The sequence below is a fragment of the Panthera pardus genome, unplaced genomic scaffold (assembly GCF_024362965.1).
Source record: "Panthera pardus isolate Hobbes unplaced genomic scaffold, ASM2436296v1 HiC_scaffold_15, whole genome shotgun sequence".
In the NCBI taxonomy this organism is placed as follows: Eukaryota; Metazoa; Chordata; class Mammalia; order Carnivora; family Felidae; genus Panthera; species Panthera pardus.
Window position 1 is genome coordinate 74401599 of NW_026526710.1, and position 22302 is coordinate 74423900.

The 22302-nt window shown below is 35.1% G+C and overlaps 1 protein-coding gene across 9 annotated transcripts in view; it reads left to right on the forward strand.

The window, feature by feature from the left end:
- RELCH (RAB11 binding and LisH domain, coiled-coil and HEAT repeat containing) overlaps window positions 1–22302 on the forward strand; it is a 114162-nt gene that overhangs the window by 82705 nt on the left and 9155 nt on the right. For 6 of the 9 annotated variants that reach the window (XM_019463850.2, XM_019463845.2, XM_019463847.2 and 3 more), the window contains 8 exons: window positions 165–271; window positions 1222–1321; window positions 6111–6193; window positions 6971–7034; window positions 8437–8575; window positions 12509–12625; window positions 17032–17120; window positions 19992–20062. In XM_019463850.2, coding sequence (XP_019319395.1) covers window positions 165–271; window positions 1222–1321; window positions 6111–6193; window positions 6971–7034; window positions 8437–8575; window positions 12509–12625; window positions 17032–17120; window positions 19992–20062 — 770 coding nt within the window. Of the gene's footprint in view, window positions 1–164; window positions 272–1221; window positions 1322–6110; window positions 6194–6685; window positions 6769–6970; window positions 7035–8436; window positions 8576–12508; window positions 12626–17031; window positions 17121–19991; window positions 20063–22302 lie in introns of those variants that run through there. The other 3 variants (XM_019463846.2, XM_019463849.2, XM_053902798.1) reach the window with 2 other exon arrangements.

Consider the following 22302-nt stretch of genomic DNA (forward strand, 5'->3'; position numbering starts at 1 on the left):
TACCATTGTGATCATAGATAGATAAGTTTAATACATATCTTTAGTTAAAATGCTTCTGAGACTGGATATTTCCCCATATTTGATAAAACTTTATAGATACGAAATTAGTATTTTAGTTCTACTTGATTGCTTGGAAATTCATTATCAGTCTTTATCCTCTGTAGGAAGAAGACCGAAAACTGTTAGTGGGATTCTTAGAAGATGTAATGACCCTGCTTTCATTATCGCATGCTCCTCTTGATAGCTTGAAGGCTTCTTTTGTGGAACTGGGGTAAAAACCTTAGCTTATGTTTGTTTTTTAATTCATGTAAAGTTTTTAAATTGTATTTATAAGATACATAGTTTGAGTCAAAAAATATTGGCATCCACACCAAATCTTTTGGTTTTGAGGCCTAGTTTTTGTCCTTTTAAAGGTGTTTGGTTTTTGGTTTTGCTTATTTGTACATTCTCAATATTTTGTAATCAATACATTGTAATAAAAGAGTAGGGGAAAGAGTATAGACATATGTTTTCTTTGAAGCAGCTGGAGAAATAAAATTCAGATTTGAAGAAAATTTAGTTTCCCAAAACTGAAAAAGGAGCTCCAAGTGAAAGTTCATTAGCTCCTTTTTCTATCCCATTGCCTGATCCTGCTCATAATCACATCGTCTAGCTGTTAATGTCATTTTATCTCTGTCTTTATTGCAAACAGGCTTGGGCACTTGGTAACAATACAGTCTTGCATTTGAATAGGCCTCACAGCCAACTTCTCCTTCCATGTCAGTGATTTGAGTTGATCTGATTTGATCCTACAATAAACATATGACATAAATAGGACAAGTATTGCTTCCCCAATTTTTATACATACAGAAATTAAGACCCACAGAGGTTGTAATTTACCCATCTGACTCAGTCCAGTGCTCTTTCTTTTTTTCCTCCTGGGTAAATTTTCTTTTATTTTTTATAATTTTAACTTGTATGCTATTAAAGAGTTGAGATTTCTAAATTGTAAATGTTTACAGAACCTAAAAGTATAACTCCTGAATATGCTAAAAGTTTGTAGCTTTGTAAGGTGACTTCCTTCTTTAAAGAGTCTTGGATGTAACCTGTTAAACCATACAGAGTAATTTCATATTTTTTGCCAATATTTTTATCATTAATATTACTTACAAATGTAGTGTTTTTCAATACACCAGTAAGACACTGTGGCCCTCACTTTTAACACTGAGTTTTTTCTTTCAGTGCAAATCCAGCCTACCACGAGTTATTATTAACTGTTTTATGGTATGGTGTTGTCCATACTTCAGCACTTGTGAGATGTACCGCTGCTAGAATGTTTGAGGTATGTAAACAAATGCTTCTCTCATTTCTCATTATAATGATTTCCTTTGGAAGATGGAGAAGGGAATGTTTTTTTTTTATTAAAGGCTTTGCATACTATGTTATGTTGATGTATATTTTATGGCATTGAATAGTATCTAGTTGTGTACTGTGTGATGGGGCAGAAATTTAGCTTTGATATATTTAAGAATGTTTCAATATTGGTTAATTGGATGTTATTGGTCCCTTGGATGTTATTCTCAGTTCTACTTCTTAAATTTTCTTTTAAATCTTATTTTAATTTCCATCTTATATAAATCTTTCCTGACTATACTTTTCTATTTATTGAGATAAAATGGCTACTAAAATAAACTAAAACAATATAAGATATATTTAAAGTTATAAAATATAGTTGGATTCATGAATAACTTTAAAAAATCAATTATTGCAAATATGGGGATACTTTGTTGATTACTCTACTTGATTATTTCCTCACAAATCATGTCTGGAATAACATCCCTATACATTAACTGTCCATAGACTTATTAGGAGAGAAGAAACTGTTCATATAATTCAACTGGATTTTCTTGAAGTTGCCACCTACCCAAATTAAGTAGGAAAATTGAAATGCCTATCTTTTGAAATTCAAAATATCCATCATAGAGGAAATTATGCCATACTTTATTTATTTATTCATTCATCCATTCATTGGTTTATATTTCTAGAACTTGTATTTGAAGACAAAAATTAATTTAGAGTGTTCTTTCTGCTCTTGAGTCTTGCCATAGAGCCTAACTGCCTGGGTTCAGTGTCTGTCTCTGCCACTTAATGGCAAGTTCAAACTTCTCTGTGCCTCAGTTTCCTCATCTACAAAATGAAAATGATAATAATTATCCATCTCAAAGGATTTTTGTTAATATGAAATGAATTAATACTAGTAAAGCCCTTAAAACAGCATCTGGCACATAGGAACTTCATAAATGTTAGGTATCATTATCATTATTTTTTTTTCCTTACCATGCTGTTATTTCACAGAGTAATATAATAGTTTAGAGAATGTATATGTATCCAGGCTAAAATTATCCTTAATATGCATGTGATTCTTAAAATATCTGAAAGCGTGTATTTCCATAAAAAGAATTGGATAATTCAATTCTTCTGAATTTCAGAGTTTTTCCACAATTTAAGATAAATTGCCATTTGAAGAATAGAGCACTGGTATGTTTAAAATACGTACCTTCTAAAACTTTTAAATATATAAAATGGATGTGTGAAATCTAAAGAAAATTCCAGTCTTACCAGGAAGTTGAATATCCTCTGTCCATGTTACTGCCTCAGTTATTGTACATATTTGATTTAAAAAACTATAATCAAGTGTTCGTTGTCAAGGTGAATGCCAAATTTAAAATTCAGATTGATCTGTAGTAATAAGTTCCTGTGGGTATAAATAATTTTTGATTATTCAGTATGCTGAAAAGAGTCATCCGTGAAAGAAAAGTGCATCCTTTTACATAAAGAACTATGTCTTTAATACACTTGTCATTATAGGATTTTATTCTAAGACGCTAAAAGCTACTTCTTTCTCTTAAACCATTTGTTTCTCAAATTATGTATTCACTGGTAAGCATACCATAGAAATGAAAATAATTTAAATAAAATGAAACATCCTCTCTTTTTATTTGTTTTTGGGTTCTTTCTGCCTTATTTCTTATATGTGGCTTTTGTCTGGTTTTGGTTTCTATGTTTGCAATCAGTGCTGGTTTGGAAACTATACCTATGCTTCGGCAGTTTTCAGAGTTCTTTCAGGTTGATTATGAACTTGAGTCCAATTGAGAGAATTATTTCAATATTTTTTCCAACTCATTTGTGATAAAATTTTTTTCAGTGATCATGCCAGTAAAATCATCAGTAGAAAAAATTAAAGTTACTTTTGTTGTCAGTGACTCTTATAGTGAGCAAAATTATATTAAAAAAATAAGTATATTTCAAAAGATTTTTTTATACTAATACATTATAATTTACAGTTGTGCCTGCTTCCCCTCGCCCGCAATGAGTTAATTCAAAATAAAAACATAAAAAGCAGGACATTTAGGGGCACCTGGGTGGCTCATTCAGTTGAGTGTCCGACTTTGGCTCAGGGCCTGATCTCACAGTTCGTGAGTTCAATCCCTGCATCAGGCTCGCTGCTGTCCATGCAGAGCCTGCTTTGGATCCTCTGTCTTCCTCTCTCTCCTCCCCTCCCGTATTCACACCCTCTCTCAAAAATAAAAATTTAAAAAAAAAAAAAAAAAAAAAAGGCAGGACATTTATAATAAAAGAAAATTTTTTATGTGAGACCGGAAACTATTGGGAAGAAAGCAAGAAATGGATCTACCAGGAACATAACATGAGATACTTAGTGAAACTGAACACTAAATGTAGCTCTAAGTTTTCAGACAGCAGGACAAAAAGGGGAAACCCAATTAATCTTATTATTTTCATTGTTAAATAATAGGCCAATGTATTACTTTTGGAAGTGACAGGTTATTATTGAAATTGATTTATAAGGAAACTTTATCATGTGACATAATGGATTTCCCAAAAGATGCAGAAAAGAAATTCATCTAATGATTTCTCCTATCAGTCATAAGGAAGCTAAGCCTGTAACAGTAGGCCAACTCAAAGAAGGCCTGGGCTTGTGAGACAGATGTGACGAGTCCATTTGCTAATTTGGCTTTTTATTGCCTCTAAAACCCTGGACAAGTTACTTAACTTGTTCTCCAAGGCTCAGTTTCTTCTTCATCTGTTAAAACATTGATAATAATTGTATTTAGCTCATCAGGTTTAAAGATCAAATGATATATTGTACATAAAGCGCATAACAATTGATAACTCTTAAATTTTACTTTCTGATTTTCTAGCTTAATAAAGAAATTACACTTCAAACTGCAGAGCAATGAAAATTTAACTTGTCCCCTAGATTAGACCTTTTTTTTTTTTTTTTTTTTTTAATGCTTTTTGGCTGGCACAAGGTAGCAGACATTTTAAGATACACTTTACTGATTCAAATCTAAGCTATCGTATTTACAAAAAGGTACAGAGAAGAAAGTTTTATTTAACAGTATTTGAACTTCTCTCCCCTATTTCTTTCTGCCTGACCTCTGGAATGTTTAAGGTAGTAGCAAAAGTTCTTGTGTCGTTTTATTCCAGCCTAATTATCCAAGTATTTTTATAAAATTTAGTTCAGAATATTGAAGTAGATTTTAAAGGGAATCAGTTGTTGAATGCTAACAGATTATTGTCAAGTTAGGAATCTTCACATAAGGTGAGCTCTGCTGTCTCTGATACGGCGTGTGGGAAGAATGTGTTAACAGGCGCACAGTGTTGGGTTTTTGTTACAAAAATTCCACAGCCCCCTCCGTCTTCCACGAGGCCTAGTTCCACTGCAAGGTGACCAGATTGACAAGCATTTAGAAGTAATTTGTTTTTAAATTCTGACATTGAGAATGTAGGATTAGGATGCTGCCCTTTTATTTTTTTTATAATCTTGTTTAATGTGTATTTGAGAGAGAGAACATGCATGAGCGGGAGGAGGGGCAGAGAGAGGAGAGCCAGAATCTCTAGCAGGCTCCACGCTATCATCACACGGATCCCTACATGGTTGTCAACCTCCCCAACCAAGCCAAACTCAGGAGTCAACGCTTAACTGACTGAGCCACCGGGCACCCTGGGATGTGGCCCTTTTAAAAACAAAATGTATAACGCTCCAAAATATTGTCCTCCTGTTCTAGATTTAGGGTTGGTTGCTAAATGAATTATTTTACCATTAGGTTATAGAAGTAGGTCTAATTGTGCTTATCGTGTTTATTTTCTTATTCATTTGAGCTTTTAGAGAAATGTAAAACAAACTGTAAATGCTAACTACTTGAAGCAGTCAAAACAGTTTTTTAATTAATAATTTCTTTTTTCAAATATATCATAAAGCTTATATCCTTGTAGTACTCACAATTAAACTCACATTTCTTGAATGCCTAATCTTTGCAGACACAATATTTAGGCATATTTTGTACAGTTAGTAGCACGATGATCCTTTAAGGTAGATAACAGTGTTACCATTTTCAGATGAGAAAACTGAGTTTCAAGAAGATTACGTAATGCATCTAAGGCCACATGGCTGATAAGTGGAGAGCTGGAGTCTGAACCCAGATCTAATTCCCACATGTGCTACTTTCCACTCAGGCTGCATTATGTGTCTTTGTACCTCAAAAGAGAAAGCTATGTGATGTAAAAGGTTGGGAGTTTCCCTGTGATTTTTAAGTTGACTTGCCGTAGAACAATCAGAAGCAGTTTAGTGGTGGCTGCTAGCCATTTGAGTTTGGTTTAAAAACAGTCCAGTTTGTACCTTGTTGGTCATAATAAAACGAGAGCAGATTTTCTTCAAGAATTTTAACCATAGAATCCAGTATATATCTTCTTTTTATCCAGAAAGAAAGAAAGAAAGAAAGAAAGACACAAAGAAAGGCTTTCTTTTAAATTGCATTTTAATCGAACATGGAAATTGCATGGAGACTTTGACCAAAAGTACAAACTGCCATTGAATTGGTGATACACTCTGTTTTTGTGGACTGCTAAGCTATTTAAGCTTTGTTTTCCTCCCAAGCATTCTCTCCCTTTATTAAAGCACTCTAGTAGCAATATTTGCTTAGCTTCTAATTTTGGTTTTGCTTTTGTGTTTTCTCTCTTTCTCTTGGTCGTTCCTTTCTTCTTCCCATGGCACTGTGTTTGCTCTTTCCATGCATCACCTGTGAATACCCCCTGCGCTGACCAATCAGCTGTTGGTGAAGGGGGTGAATGAAACTCTGGTAGCTCAGAGGGTTGTTCCTGCTCTCATTACTCTCTCCAGTGACCCTGAAATGTAAGTGTCATCCCTGCCTTTTACATTCAGCATCCCTTTCAAAATGTGCCTATCAAGAAATAACCATCAGCTTTTCAATTCATTAAAGAATAGATTTATCTCTTCAAAATAATAATATTGGATTATGTTCACTTGATTTTAAACTTTATTATACTGTTCATGTATCTTTTTTTTTAAGTCAACTTTCACATTTGGAGGCCATGTATCGAAAAGAATACATTAATAGTATTCTCAGTAAACATTTCCTAAACTTAAAATATGCTGATGGACTATTTCTTCCAAGCCGAGAAAGGATGCTCTGCTAATCTCACTAACATGTTGTTACCAGTAAGTATAGTGGCATGAACCAAAGGCTTAACATTTTAATGTCTCGTGTGGGTGACTAAACCAAGAAAGACCAATGAGTCTGCCTGCCCATCCTCAGTCACAGCTAACCCAGTTCTCATTCCAGTTTACCAAACCATTTTTTATTGCATGTTGACTGGTTTACAGCTGACTCTTCGAGGCATGAGTGAAGCGTTAGTTGACAAGCGGGTTGCTCCGGCCCTTGTTACCTTGTCCAGTGATCCTGAATTGTGAGTTCCACAGACTGCGACCTTAAGTTATCCTGTCTGTCTTTTTGAGCATTCTTCTTGGTCTGCTTTTTTTTAATTTAATTTGTCATTGCTAGAGACTAATACAGTATATTTACCTTATACTTAACTGTGATACACATTTTAATAATCAGCTCTTCATCTCAAAGAAAGTTTCAGTTTCTTTCTTTTTTAATTCTAACAGCTCTGTCCGGATTGCCACAATTCCGGCCTTTGGCACTATTATGGAAACGGTTATTCAAAGAGAGGTAGGAAATGATTGAAATTTATTATCTCTGTACTGTTGAGGTGATGATACATTACCATCCATGCAGCCAGTGGTAGGGGGAAGGGAGTATTATAACTTTTTTTATATCTCTTAGTTGGTTGTGGGCCAGAGGACTATCTCAGGATTTGAAAACATGATAGCCTTATCCAAAGTGTATTTTCATATCCTAAGGAAATCTCTAGTCTATCTTCTCAATTAGAGAATTAAGTACAAGCCAACTCCTAGACGTTCTCTTTTAAGCCTAGCTGAGTATGGCAGTCTTGGGTAATCCTTCAAACCAGATCTAGTTCCAAAGCCTTCCATTATCCGATAGACTTCTGGATAGTCTTACGTAAATTCCTGATTGCCAGTTTGCACAGATTTGAAGGCAATTTGACTGATAACTTTAGGACCACAGACCTATCCCAGGTTTACAAATGGAGGCTAGAGGGCACCTCTGTTCTCGTAACTGTGATGAGTGATGTGCAAGTCTAGTGGGCTGGCATCCTCTTATTGTAGTGCACGTCACTGTGACAGCCCTCTGTCATGTCCACTGCAGGAGATCATCAAGGTCTTTCTGAAAGTATATTTTGATTTAGAAACTTGTGATTTAGTTTCACGGGTGTTAGGTTCTATCTGCAACATTAACTCGAAGACACTTCTCAAAATTAGTATCAGAATTTCATTCTTTGTTATCAGATTGGACATGTTTTTATACAAACGAGAAACCCTACGGATTAGAAGATAAGTCATCTGTGGACATATCACATAGCCGCTTAAATGGAAATACACATTTTACCCCCCAAAAAAGAAACACTATTTTATGAAATTCCCTTGTCATACAGATTTTCTAATAATAAAAATTAAACAACTTTGTTACTTATGGGGTGGGAGGGGGGAAGTTTTCCATTTTTTCCTTATGTATTTCACTGGTGAAGCAACATTAAAAAGTATCATTCTGCAAAGCTTGCAGTCTTGGCAGAATTTCAACATATTCTTAAATCCTAAAATAAAAATGTCTTTTAGGGAAATGTGAGTAAGATATAAGTCATTAATGACTCATTGCTTTCAGAAGGTGAATAATTGGGTAACTTACTGTGATTGGTTTCGAGACTTAAAATTTAGATACAAAATCACTATAAATATTGTTTTTCTCTAAATACTGTGGGGGTCTTTTGTTTCTGTAGTTTTTAAGGGAATGTTTGTATTTTCAAAAAATAAAGAAAGAAGAATTAGCAAGCATAAATGAAAATGTGTTGTTTAATTCCAGGCTTCTACTGTCATGTTGATATAAATCATTTGAACCCATGCTGAAAGCCATGTTTAATATGTATCTTTCTCTTTAACAACTCTACTCAGTTTTTAAAATTCTTTGAAATAACTGTAAAATATCTAATTTTAAGTTGCTGGAAAGAGTGAAAATGCAGTTGGCTTCTTTTCTGGAAGATCCTCAGTACCAAGACCAGTATTCTTTGCATACAGAGATCATAAAAACATTTGGTAGAGTTGGGCCTAATGCAGAGCCAAGGTTCCGAGATGAGTGTAAGTTGCATTTTTTACCCTTTTTTTTTCTGACTTGTAATGTAAGATCGAAACCAGAAGCTCCTCTCAGGATTTGTCCTATATTAAAACTCTCGTACACTTTATCTTCTGTATACTGAAAGGTAAAAGTGAACCAAGCTGATTATTGTGAACTGATCAGTAATACTCTTTATTAATGGATGGGTTTTATACTATATACCGATTGTTGTAACACATATGAAAAGTACCTCATAAACACTTTGAAGTCATTTTTAAAACATTTTTAAATAACTGAATTTCAAAATACTGTGCTGAGTTATATTCAGAGCTTATTATTTAACTCTCATTTTTAAGGAAATTTTTATGTGTTTCTAGACATGTTCTTATGAAAAATGTGCTTTTCTTGCACTTACTATGCCATTCAGCTATGATAAATGATTTTGTTTTATTGCATAGCTTTTTGATCTACTAAATGATCTGCATGATTATCTGCTAAAGCATTTTCTCTAGTTTCTATAATACCTCTTTTACTGTGGGCCTCAGCCTTTATGACAGTAATTTCCTTTAGTGGCATCAAATCATCCAGTAATTATTACTCCAAAAGCATGTCAGTTATCCCTGCTGTACTTTAGTCCTTTAATTTTTAGCAATTTGACATGCTCTAGAGAGGACCCCAAGTTTGGCTTCTTGAGTCATTTTGGTTTCTAGTACAAAATTGGATTTTCCCATGGTCTAGTTGTTGCATATCCAGCATGATATTTTTAATATACAAAAAAACGTTGTTAGGATTTGGACAGCAGTGTCCAAAAGGTCTGTGGAGGGCATGACCCTTACTGAACTACAGAAACACAATCACGAGATTATTTTTTAATGGGTAATAATGTTGATAACATGAGGAGAAAATAGAAATATTTCACAATTAGTTAACAGGAAAGTGTTGGTATTTTAGTTAGCAATAGGGATAGTTCCACATACGGTAATATCAAATTTACAGGTGAACCTAGTAAAAACTCTGTAGGTACTTTGACCGGCTTTGTTGAGGATGTCATTGCTCTGAAGTGGAGAGACTAAGTCCTGGCTCTTGGATCAAGGAATTGGCTAAATAGGCAATGAGTCTTTGGTGTGTGCCATGTTGTCGAGTTAATAACTCTCTAGAACAGGATCTAACCTTTTCGTGTGTGTTCAAAGGAAAGGTTTATGCATCACAGAGAAGAAAGACATTTTCTTTTCATAATGGTCCCAAAATAACAAAGGTTGGCTTGGGAAAAGATTGAGGATAGACGTCTCCACTGTTTGAATAGGTGTAATAAACCTATAATAAAATAGGTGTAATAAAGTTTACTTTAAAACTTTATCCTGAGGAATTTAATGTCCTATATTAGTAAGGCTAATGGTAAAGTAGAACCCATATTGACAAGGATGTCATACTGTTATCTATCTGTATTTATGGACAATTGCTTTTAGGAGTTTAGAGGAAGGACAGAGAACTGTTGGGTTGTAATATCTTCCTTGGAGTGGCATTTTGGATATTTGTCATTCTGTTTTTTAGAGAATAGAGGGCATTGGTTGACCCAGTGGCCTTTTTCTTTCCCAACTCTTAATTATCACGGGACCTTTGGGTCTTGATTTTATTTCAGGGGCCATTGGTTTAATCTGGAACACAATGCAGTCGTTTTGTTGTTGTTTGTTTTCAGCTTTTTTACTTTATAAGGCTCTCTGAAAATGTTCAGTCACATGCTGGAGATTTTCTAACATGGCAATTGTACATTTCAAGTTAGTTTTTTTAGAAGTTCTCTATTTCAGTTTTGAGCCCATTTACAAAAATAGAGGATAAGAGTCCTTTTACTTTGGCTGTTGAATCTACCCCAAATATTTTTTGAAAGTTCATTGAAATCTATTTTTATAAAGTCTCCTATTGATTTATCTCTATTTCGTCTGTAGTTTAGACTGTGTCCAATCTGTCCTTAAGAAAAAGGCTTCTGAAATGGCTTTAAGTTGTCCATTTCCCATTTTCCTTGCCCACTGAAGGTCAGTTGTAGAATTATGCATATCTTGGTTATTAAATCTTTTAACCACTAATTTCCTTCTGAGAGGTTATCAATTAAGTAAATTAATTGCTATAGAGGTAGTAGCTAGGATAATATGTATATAATGAACTGTTCTTATAGTAAATTTTTCTCTATCTTTTGAGATTTAGGAGTATCTTTAGTGATAGCCTTTAGTTGGCTCTAGAGTTTAAAGTAACTTCTACAAATTTGTTTTCTAGTTAAACAGTTTTAAGGGGTGATTGTGCAGTATGGTTATTGAGTTCCTGAGAAAAACATTAAGGAAAGGATTGCTTATATAGGTGGTCAGAAAAGGAGCAGGAGGAATAAATAGGCCTGGTGTCAATAGATAAAGAAGTTCAAGGAACCTTCTAAAGATTTGGGTAGAAGTGAATCCAAAAATTCTCTAGAGAGACTGTCTTAGAGCCAGCATTTTGTTGAGGCCTCAGCATGCCAGTTAGTGAAATGGAGTTTCAGTGAATTCAGGGAAATCAATGAACGTTTGGAGTTTTTGTCTCCTAATTTTTTTTCTAGAGTTCCTCTTAAGTATGCTGTTATTAATTTTAACAAGTCAAAATTCCCTAAAAATGGCCATTGGTATTCTAAGTTATTGTGGGGGGGTTTTGCCATTTACTAACGTAAGTATAAAAGTTGTGATTATATTGTTGGTTTACTGAAGAAGCAGGAGGTTTTTCTAGGAAGAGATTATGGCTTTCACATAGACAAACTCAGTGCAAACATGAAAGAAGTCACTACAATTGGTCAGAAGGCTGTGCTTATGAAGGGTGTTTTGGGATCCCTAGCCAAGCAGAGATTAGAAAGGGGCCTTATGAGCAACACTTTGGTAGTCACTGACCCTGGAACCATTTCTTCAAGGAACCCTGGTTTTCGTGGGAACTGGTATTTAGAAAACACCATCTTGGGCAGTAGATGTGCTCATTGCTACTGAATTGGATGCTGTTTCTTGGGCCATCCCTTTTATTTTAGCAGTAGGTTGTCTATGTTTTTGAAATTTCACATTATTCATTGAGACAGAAGATGACTTGTGAGCCCTTTGAGTGACTTGAACTAAACCACCAGTGCTATTTGACATTTGTCTTGCTAAGAATTTGAGAAAACTAAAGTTAAGAACTGTTTTATGAAATTAGTCAGAGAAAGACAAAAATTATATGACTTTACTCATATGAGGACTTTAAGAAACAAAACAGATGAACATAAGGGAAGGGAAACAAAAATAATATAAAAACAGGGAGGGGGACAAAACAAAAGAGACTCATAAATATGGAGAACAAACTGAGGGTTGCCGGAGGGGTTGTGGGAGGGGGGATGGGCTAAATGGGGAAGGGGCATTAAGGAATCTACTGAAATCATTGCTTCACTATATACTAACTAATGTGGATGTAAGTTTTAAAAGAAAAAAATAAAGTTAAAAAAAAGAATTGTTTCATGAAGGAGTGAAATAATTTGATGTTGAAGAAGAATAAGTATACTATATTTATCTTTTGTTTAATAACAATGGTAATACCTGATTTTTATTTGTAAAGATAAAACTTATTTGTAAAGATAATAGTAACACAAGAGGTGGGTTGTTTACATTTGTTGATTTGGGTTTCATCCTTCAAATTAGGAAATATAATTTCAGTGAGGCCAAGTGACCTGTATACATCCTCTTAATTAGGTTATAGTGCCAGTGCTATGGTCTCTTCCTCTCAAATGTTCTTATTCCGGAAAACATGCTTTCCTCTCTAGTATGAAAAAGCAAGTAAAGGATTTGGGTAACCTTTTGAAATCATCTAGAAATTAAAATGAAATTTTATAAATTTTAAAATGAAAAAAATTTTGTTCAACAGATGAATGTGGTGTGTGCAACGTTTTATAGAAAAATCTAAATTTCTTTTTCTTTTTTCAGTTGTTATACCACACTTGCATAAGTTAGCCTTGGTGAACAACTTACAAATTGTGGATTCTAAGAGACTGGATATTGCCACCCATCTTTTTGAAGCTTACAGTGCACTTTCCTGTTGTTGTATCCTTGCTTTATTAACGTGTATCTATATTTATATGACCAATCTTGCGGTGGAATCTCCGTTGTTGAAGTTTGGAAACGAATATTTTTTTCTCTTCGACTTACTTATATAATGATTATAGAAAATTAAAATTTTGATTTGACTCGCCCCACTCCTTATTCTAGCTCTCATAAGTTTAAAAGATCATTTTAAGTCCTCTGTGCTTTTATGTTTTACAGTTTTGAAAACATTGACTAAAGTTTTGTCTATGTTAATTGGCTATGTCACTGAGCAAGAAATGATCATAGCTGAGGCTTCTGTTAATCAAAAGGAAGCCTTGTATGTGTTCTGGCATTTGGGTCTTTCAGTGAAGGTTTAACCATCCATGTCCGGTGGAATGCTATGGCGAGATATCACTCATTGAAAAATACAGTGCCAACATGGCTGATCATCTCCAGTGATGGTAGAACCGAAGGAAAACTCAGGGCACCTGGGTGGCTCAGTCAGTTGAGCGTCTGGCTCTTGATTTCGGCTCCGGTCATGACCCTAGGGTTCTCTCCCCTTCTGCCCCTCTCCCCACTCACACTCTCTCTTTCTCAAAAAAAAAAAAAAAAAAAAAAAAAAAATGGGGCACCTGGGTGGCTCACTCCAGTAAGCGTCCGACTTCGGCTCAGGTCATGATCTTGAGGTTTTTGAGTTTGAGACCCATGTCAGGCTCTGTGCTGACAGCTCAGAGCCTGGAGCCTGCTTCAGATTCTGTGTCTCCTCCTCTTTGTCCCTCCCCTGCTCATGCTCTGTCTCTCTCTGTCTCTCAATAATAAATAAATGTTTAAAAAAAAAAAATGTTTTTTTAAACTGAAGGAAAGCTCTAAGATCATCTAACTCATGTCAACTACTACATTTTATAAATGATTAAACTAAAGCTTAAAGACATTAGTGACTTCTATTTTTTTTATAGTTAAAAGCAAAACTGTGACTAGAAAAAGAACTTTAGCTGTCCTGTTACGTGCTCTCTTTACTGTCCCAGGACTAGTAAAATAAAACCAAGAAGGAAGCAGAGATCAAGATGAGCAGAGTGAGCTCCAGCTTCTGTGTTCTCCCATGAAAAGGCAGGCGAGGTCAAAAAAGAGGAAATAAGAGATTGAAAAAGGATTGAAAGGCTGACTACTCAAACAGAACTATAGAAGCTAATGCTAGACAACATAATCAGAGAATTCTAACAGGAAAAATGACAGTAGAGAGAGGTTCCTGGAGGACACAGAAAGAGATGCATTGATATTTATGGTTCCATATTGTTATATACCAGCTTGAAGTAGTAAGTAAAGTGAACAGGTAATTTTAAATAAGGTAGATATGTTCCAAAATACCACTGATGGCTATTTTGGTATATACCAGTTCATTGGCACTGGATTCCTGACTGGAATGTTCCCAGCGGGAGATTTTGTTTTGAATAAATCAAGCAGGGAAAGTAGAAACATAGAGCTATCTGTTAAGGAGCTATTTGTCCTTTTGGAAATGTTAAAACTTTAAGTTCAGTGCATAGTTGAGAGCATTTTATTTTTAGGAATCAATTAATATAAATTACCTCTTCCTGTGGATGACATAAGCCATGTTTTTTATAATGCAAATTATAAAGTGCCAGAGACACTGTATTTTGGTAATTTTGTACTTCAACTATCCATGTATCTTCTATAAGTTTATTTCCACTAAAAGGAGAACTTGCTATTATTCTTGATTTATCTCGTTGGCATTTTCTACTTAGAGAAAATAGAGGAAGCAAAAAGAGGAAGTGATATTCTGAATTAGTAAGGAACAAGTCTTTACTAATGGAGAAGTGACAAGACCCTTTCAAGAAAGTAATAATGGCATGTCAAAGAAAGAAAATATCGCTATGTTTGTACCTTCCCTAGACTCTGTGAAAGTAGATGTTTAAAAACTTAAGCAAAAAGTGATGTATAATCTATGGCAGAGAGTTCCTTAAGGAGTATGCCTCAAGGTAAACTGGAAAGTCAAAAGATCAAAAATTCTAGCTGTATAAAACCACTTATTCCAAGTGGGCAAGGCAGTGGTTTCTAAAGAGAATAGAATCTGTATAGAAAGAATATTAGTGTGTGTTTAGGTATGTACACAATATAGAATAATATAATAAAGTCTTTACACCAATATAGTAAGGGGAAGAACATCTTAACAATAGACCCTGTTCGAATACTAAATGTGTTAGTTCTGAATGAGTCATAGCTTGTGTCAACAGAGTGGTGTGGCCACAATAAAATCACATTGTCCTGTGATCCAAATCTGTTCTGCTGTTCCACTGCATTCTAACCTGATAGAACACAAGAGTATTCCTCTCAACATCATATTTTAATAAGGACATGGAAAAACTATAGTGTTTAACATTAGGTATAGTAATAAGTGAAGAAATTCTGTTTAAAAAAAATCAAAGGAATTTAGAAATGTTTAAGCTGGAGAAGAGATGGCTTGGGGATGACAAGGTGATTCAAAAATTATTTTTTTAAATATTATTTTAAAGGTTATATAGAAGAAGGGTTAAGCACACTGTGTAACTCAGGTGGAGAGCTAACACAAGAAGGTTACAGAGAGTCTGATTTTATTTATAAGAAAAACTTGCTAATTTAGCTATTAAAAATGGATTGAACCTGTTACGAAACTACGAATGTCCTATCAGTGTTAGCACTTAGAGACTTTGTGGCCATCACTCACAGATGAGGTAGAGTTGATTCCTAATATCAGATAGGGTGAAATGACCTCTAACAAAGATTGTGTGATTCTACAGGGAAAGGGTAGAACCAAACAGTAAGTAGAAAGAGAGGGGGGAGACTTAACCCTTTACCAACAAATAAGGCCATCTTCAGCTTCTCAATCGGTATCCATATTTCTCTAGATCAGACTCTTGACTGCCAGTCGAAAGGTCACTCACAGTTACATTTTGGTGGTATTTTCCCCATATCTAGAAAACAAAACTATGTAGCCATTATGTTGTAGCCCTCTGTATGACTACAGGAATTGGTTCAACCAAATGTCATCTATATTTTTAGTACTTATAAGTCACTTGTTATAGGAGGCTTGTTTACAAACAGCTTTTATTCATAACTATTTTTTTAAGTTTATTTAGATCATAACTATTTTTAAGGTAAAAGTTATATATTATACTTAGTAAAATTCATTATTTTTTTTTTTTTTCCAAAAAAGACTGGTAAACTTTTTTTTTTCTCTTTTAGAAAGAGAGTGTGAGCTGGGGAGAGGGGTAGGGGGAGATGGAGGGAGGAAGGGAGGGAGGGAGAATCTTAAGCAGGCTCCATGCAGAGCACGGAGCCCAACGTGGGGCTTGATCCCACAACCCTGAGATCATGACCTGAGCCAGAATCAAGAGTCAGACACTCCACCAATCCAGGCGCCCCTAATTAACCCATCTTTATAAGGGAACTCATTTATTGGCATTTTTCACCTTAATATGGTATAACATTAAATAACTATTTTTAAATGGCCAACAACTATGATGAGGTGAGAATGTGATGTTAATAAACAGTGAGTTGTTTTCATGAGAAATGCACCCTTTTTCTTGATCCCTTTGAATGTCAGAATAATCAATAAAACTCAAAAGTGACCAGGAAACGTAACTAATACTAAATTTATATTATTACAACAAAAGTTCTCTTACCCAATTCAATTAGGACCAATAGCAGGTCCGTTTAATAGGATGGTTAAAGCAGCACATCAAGGAAATAGTGTATATAACTTACTTTAACTTAATATACATATTTTCTTTACCAATCTTTTGATGTAGGACTGAGGCATTTCTTTTGTGTAAGTCTGCTGAGTAAAGTATCTTTCTTAAATAAACCACATCCATAAATGTAATTGTGATTTTCAGTTTATGTTTCTTTAAAGAGGATCTGGAAACATTTCTGATACTGGGTGTAGACCTTTTTCAGATTTTTATATTTTTCCTAACCTTTTACACTTGTTTCATACATCCATAATTAAACAGCCACATTTTAAACAATTGGCCTTTACTGTTTTTTTCTAAACTTTTCGATTTAGTTGTCATGGAAACATTAATTTTCATTTCACACTCATTTAAATATCCAATTAAATTACATGATTTACTGTTTACACTCATTTCATGTGTTTACATAACATGTAATTAAATTATGTAATGTTACAATAATCCATACCACTGACGTAAAGGATTTGTGGGAATTAACACAGTTGACTCTTGATAAGTCACTAACTCAACAAATGAGAATCGTGCTCGAGGGAAGCCTGTTCGCTCCAAGTGATCTGCACGCCTGAGGCGTCATTGTTGTTATTCTCTTGTTGTTGTTACGTCATTGTTGTTATTCTCTTGTTCTGTTGGACATACCGGTTTGTTTGTTTTTCATTCCCTTAACTCCCTGGTCTCAAGTCATTTCAGAGGATTTAATGGTTAATCACTTTTTACCTGGTCTCAGATGTTTACGGACCGACATGGAGCATCTTTCTCCGGAGCACGAGGTGAGCTCCCATGATGGTGAAGCCACTGATTATCCGCGCCACGTTCCTAGGTTTCACTGTCTCCTCTTCAGACTTGCATTCTTCTTTGTGTGAGGCATGAGTATGATATGCTGTGCTTTAAAATTTTAATATTTTATATTTTAACATTTGAAATACAGTATAGTGTCATCTTATGGATTTTTATTTACTGGTCGGGAGATCTTGAGAAACCCCTTTATCGTCTTTGATCCTCTGTTTCATTCTGTATAGTAGGGATAACATACTTTCCTTCACTGAATATAGTTAGAATCTAATGAGCTAAGGTACACGGAATGCTTTCTGATCTGTAAAATGCTATACAATTTTTATCTCTGACCATTAACTTTCTTAGAAGGAAAGTTTCTGTTTTCTGTCTCAATTTCCTCAACACTCTTTTATTCTGTTTTTCTTCTTGTTTCCTCCAAAACCCTGTTTATCATTTATTTCCTATTCTGCATTTTCAGCTTGTTTATCTACCCATTCCCATGGTAGGTTTGATTTTTTTTTCTATTTTTCCAGATTTTTACAGAGGAAGCTTAGATTATTTATTTTTAAACTTTTCTTTTCTGATACCTGAACTTAAGACTAAGTGTATCCCTTGAGATACCACCTGTGCATTTGCTACGTTGTGTCTTCATTAGCGTTCAAAGTAAATTCTCATTTCTATTACTTATTGATCCCTGAGTTTTGTTTAATAAGGTCAATTAAGATTTAATTCTCCTATGTTTTTATCAGGTTTTTTGTGATCTTCTGTTAGCAGTTGAAACACATATTAAAGTTATGATTGGGAATTATCGATTTCTCCTTTGCCTGGTGTGTTTTATAGATACCATTTATCAAGTTGAGGAGGTATCAGTCTCCCAGATTCCCTTTCCAACCTTGGTAGAAGACTAGAGCTTTATTTTCTAAACTTGAGCTATCCCACATAGCTGAGAGCAGGAATGAGTGAGGGCTATGATGAGAAGAGGGAAATTAAGTGAAGGCATAGTGATTGAAACCTCATTACTTTTCACCTTCTTGGATCCAAGAATGCTGGCAGCTAGGTTTATACCCACAGGGGGAAAAAGATAGAAGTTTGGTTTTTGCCCAGTTCACCTTAAAGTGAAGTTACTCATGCATGAAGAGATTCTAATCAGCATTTTAGTGCCCTAGTCTTTAATGGACATCCCAAGATCACCAGCCATTTGAGAAACCTCTCACATGAAAGACGTAGATGAAAACATACATGCAAGAAAGAGAATACTGGAGGAAACAGACAATGCAGGGAGCAGAAGAAAAAGTACAAAAAACTCCCCCTTTTTAGGGGGATGATAATAATAATAATAAAGGAAAACCCAGCTAAACGAACAAAATCTAAAGGGCACCTCTGTAGCTCAGTCAGTTAACCGTCCAACTCTGGATTTCAGCTCAAGTCATGATCTCACAGTTCATGAGATCGAGCCCCACATCCGGCTCTGCACTAACAGCATGGAAACTGCTTGGAATTCTCTATCTCTCTCTCTCTGTCTCTCTCTCTCTCTCTCCCTCCCTCTCTCCCTCCCTCTCTCTCTCGCTGCCCCTCTCCCACTCACATGTGCACATACTCCCTCTCAAAATAAATAAACATTTAAAACAAACAAGCAAAATCTATAATCTGTGAGATCAGAGTGGAAAGCCAGAAAAGATTCAAAAAAGGATGATTCTAGATCTAACATGCATGTGACAGAAGCCTCATTTAATAACCAAAGTCCTCACTATAATCTGCAAAGCACTGTAAGATCTGCGCCCCCCCCCCCCCCCCGCCCCCCGCTTCACTTCTCATCTTCTACCCTCTCGCCTGCTCACTCTGCACCCACCACTCTGGTCTCCTTGCTTAGAACATGATGGACATACTCTCCCTTAGATGGAGCCTTTGCTCAGCCTCTTCCCAGTGTATAAAACACTTGCTCCTTCATCTCCCCCAGGCTTTTCCTTACATGTCATCTCCATGAAGCCTGCTGGGGACACCTCCGTGTAAATTGGAACACTCTGTGTCTTGACCCCTGGCTCCCCATATTTTAACTCAATACTCTTTTCAAAGCCCTATCACCTTCTAATGTATTATATAACTCACCAGTTTTTTTGTATTTATTGTCAAGAACATAAGCTCTCCGTAAGGAGGGAATGTTGTCTGTCTTATTTGTGCATTCTGTATATCTAAAAAAGTTCCTGGCACATAGTAGGTGACAGTAAATACTGGTTGTTTAGTGACCTCCATACCCAAACGCGGGCCAAGAATATTCAAGACCATTCAGTTTCTGGTGAGGTTGCCAGCGATTGGAGGAGCAGCTTAGATCCCGTCACCCTTTCCATCATTCATTCAGTCTCCGTGCAAACATGATGTTAACTCTTAGATGCCCGTTATATTCCCATCTATATTTTAGTAGCCACAGACCTATACCTGGTCTCTGCTTTAGACATTAAAACAGAGCATCTTGCTGTTTGCAACCTGGAGAAAACAAGGGGGCATGGGACAGAACAGCTTTTCCTGGGAAAATAATGTGTAACCGTGGTATGTGTATATGTTAAATGTCTAGACATATACAAATTTTACTTTTAACATTAGATGGTAGGGAAAGCTAAGGGAGAATTGATACCAGATTCAGAAGGAAGGTTGGTGAAGATTATATGATTGAGGTCTTTTAAAGCTATTTCTGTACCTACTATAGCAATCTAATGTGAATTCCTTTAACGGAGTAACTGCCAAAACCTTACATTTTTAAATAGTCATAGTTTATGGGACTATTAAAAATTAAATTAAAGAACTTTAGATTAAACAATAGCATTTCACTATTGTAAATTGTATTTTACTAAAGTCCTTTTTTTTGAAATCAGGTTATTTTAAGTTCCATGATAAAGGAATGTGAACAAAAAGTAGAGAACAAGACCGTCCAAGAGCCTCAAGGGTAAGACATGAATTCTTTTTTTAAGGCTTCATATTAATCTTAATTTCTCTATCTAAATTTTCTATAAATGGGTATGGTATTTTATTTTGTGTTACTTTGTAGTCATTTATTTGGAAGGTAAGAAAAGTATTTACATCAGCAGTTATCAAATGCTAATTTATAAACCACCTGCATCAGAATTATCTGGGGAATTTAAATTTTAGGTCTCTACTCCATGCTCTGTGCCGTCCTCTCAACAGTCGGATTCAGACTAGGGATCTGTATATTTAAAAGCTTCCAAAGACATTGTGGTAGGTAGCTGGATTTGGGAATCACTGGTCAAAATAGTTTTGTGGAAATTTGTGACTGGAGTTGTAAGGCATAACTTGATTGACTGCATAAAGGACTATAAACTTGTGAATGTTCTATTCACGTGCTCCCAACCAAACTAACCAGAATTCAGATTCACTGAAGCTAAACTACAAGCATGGATGTGAAAGAGTAAAGTTGGGCATTCAGGAGAGGAAGTAATTTACAAATAGACCGTGTGTACTCTTACCTTTTGACATAACCTTGAGCAGTTAATCTTAAATAGACTCTGTTAGGCATAAAAAGCTCAAAGGCTTTTCCTTTATAAAACTAACTAGCAGGAATAGGGAATACCTATCAGGCTAGGTACCCATACACACACTTACCCCTCCACACCCCCAACCTCCTCCCCACATATGTATGCTTAGAGCTTTTTACCTCTCACTGCATGTAAGAACCCTTTCTGTAGCCTCCTGGGATGGTAGGAACTGTTCTACAACTGTAACCTTGGAAAGTTAAGACAGTAAAAATAGGTTTCAATTCTGAACACAGAATCTGTAAAACTAACACCTAAGCAAGCACTTCTGTTCAATTGTCGTACATTAAGTATTAAGATTATTTGGTGCCTTGTTTAAAATGTAAAGTTTGGGGACAAAATTAAAAATTATGTGTGAAAATATATTCTAAATGAAATTTCATTAATTAGCATACAGGAATTAAGAAAGAGAAAAAAATAGGGGCACCTGGGTGGCTCAGTCGGTTAAGCATCTGACCTCGGCTCAGGTCATGATTTCACAGTTCGTGGTTCAAGCCCCACGTCGGGCTCTGTGCTGACAGCTCAGAGCCTGGAGCCTGCTTCAGATTCTGTGTCTCCCTCTCTCTGCCCCTCCCCTGCTCATGCTCTGTCTCTCTGTCTCAAAAATAAATTTAAAAAAAAATTTAAAAAAAAATTTAAGAACGAGAAAAACACGTCTTTGTAACTTCCCAAGATTGTTTCAGTTATATGACTCCTAAAACGAAAAAGTTTATTTTTATAATCATAATTTTCCCTTTTATTCAAATCTTCCATATTATTTTTTTAGATTTGTATTTTAGGTAATTTTGAATAAATACAAAATAAATAACAGAGTGAATTCCCATGTACTCAGCACTCAGCTTCAATAATTGTCAACTCATATTTTATTTCATCCATGCCCCTCCTATATTCTGGCATGTAGCTCTTAAAGATAAATGCTATTTTTTTAAAACATAATGTCATTTTCACGCCAAAATAACAACTTCTTAATATTATTATCAGCTATGTAGCCTGTGTTCAAATTTCTAATTGTTTTGTACATGTCGTTAGTGATTTGTTGTTTGTTTTTTTTCCTTACAGTCTGTTTCTTTGAGTCAGAATCCAGAGTTCCATACGTTGCAATTAGTTGACATGTCTTTTAAGTCTCTTTTAATCCATAGGTTCCCCTTCTATCTCATCTTTTTCTTCATATAACTTACTTATTAAAGAAACTGAGTCTTTGTTCTGTACAGGTCCCACAGTCTGAATTTGGTTGATTGCATTTCCCTCGTGTTGTTTTAACATGTTCCTCTGTATTTCCTGTAAATTGGGTTGTTGATTCTGGATCCAGAGACTTCATCAGATTCAGGGCATGTTTCTTTGTTTTGCATGACTGCTTCATAGGAGGAGGTGTGTTTTCTTCACGAGAGAGACAATGTCTACTTCTCTCTTTTTTTGGTGATAGTAGCATCTGTTAATGATCAATGCCTAGCTCCACTAATTCATTAACCATTACTAAATACATTAGAATAAGATGTTTTAGTAATTCACTGTTACTAAATACTAATGTACATTAGTATGTAAATGTAATACTAAAGTAGATACATTACTATTTAGTAATAGTGAATTACTAAAATATCTAATTCTATCATTCACTCTTCATTGATGAGTTAGAATA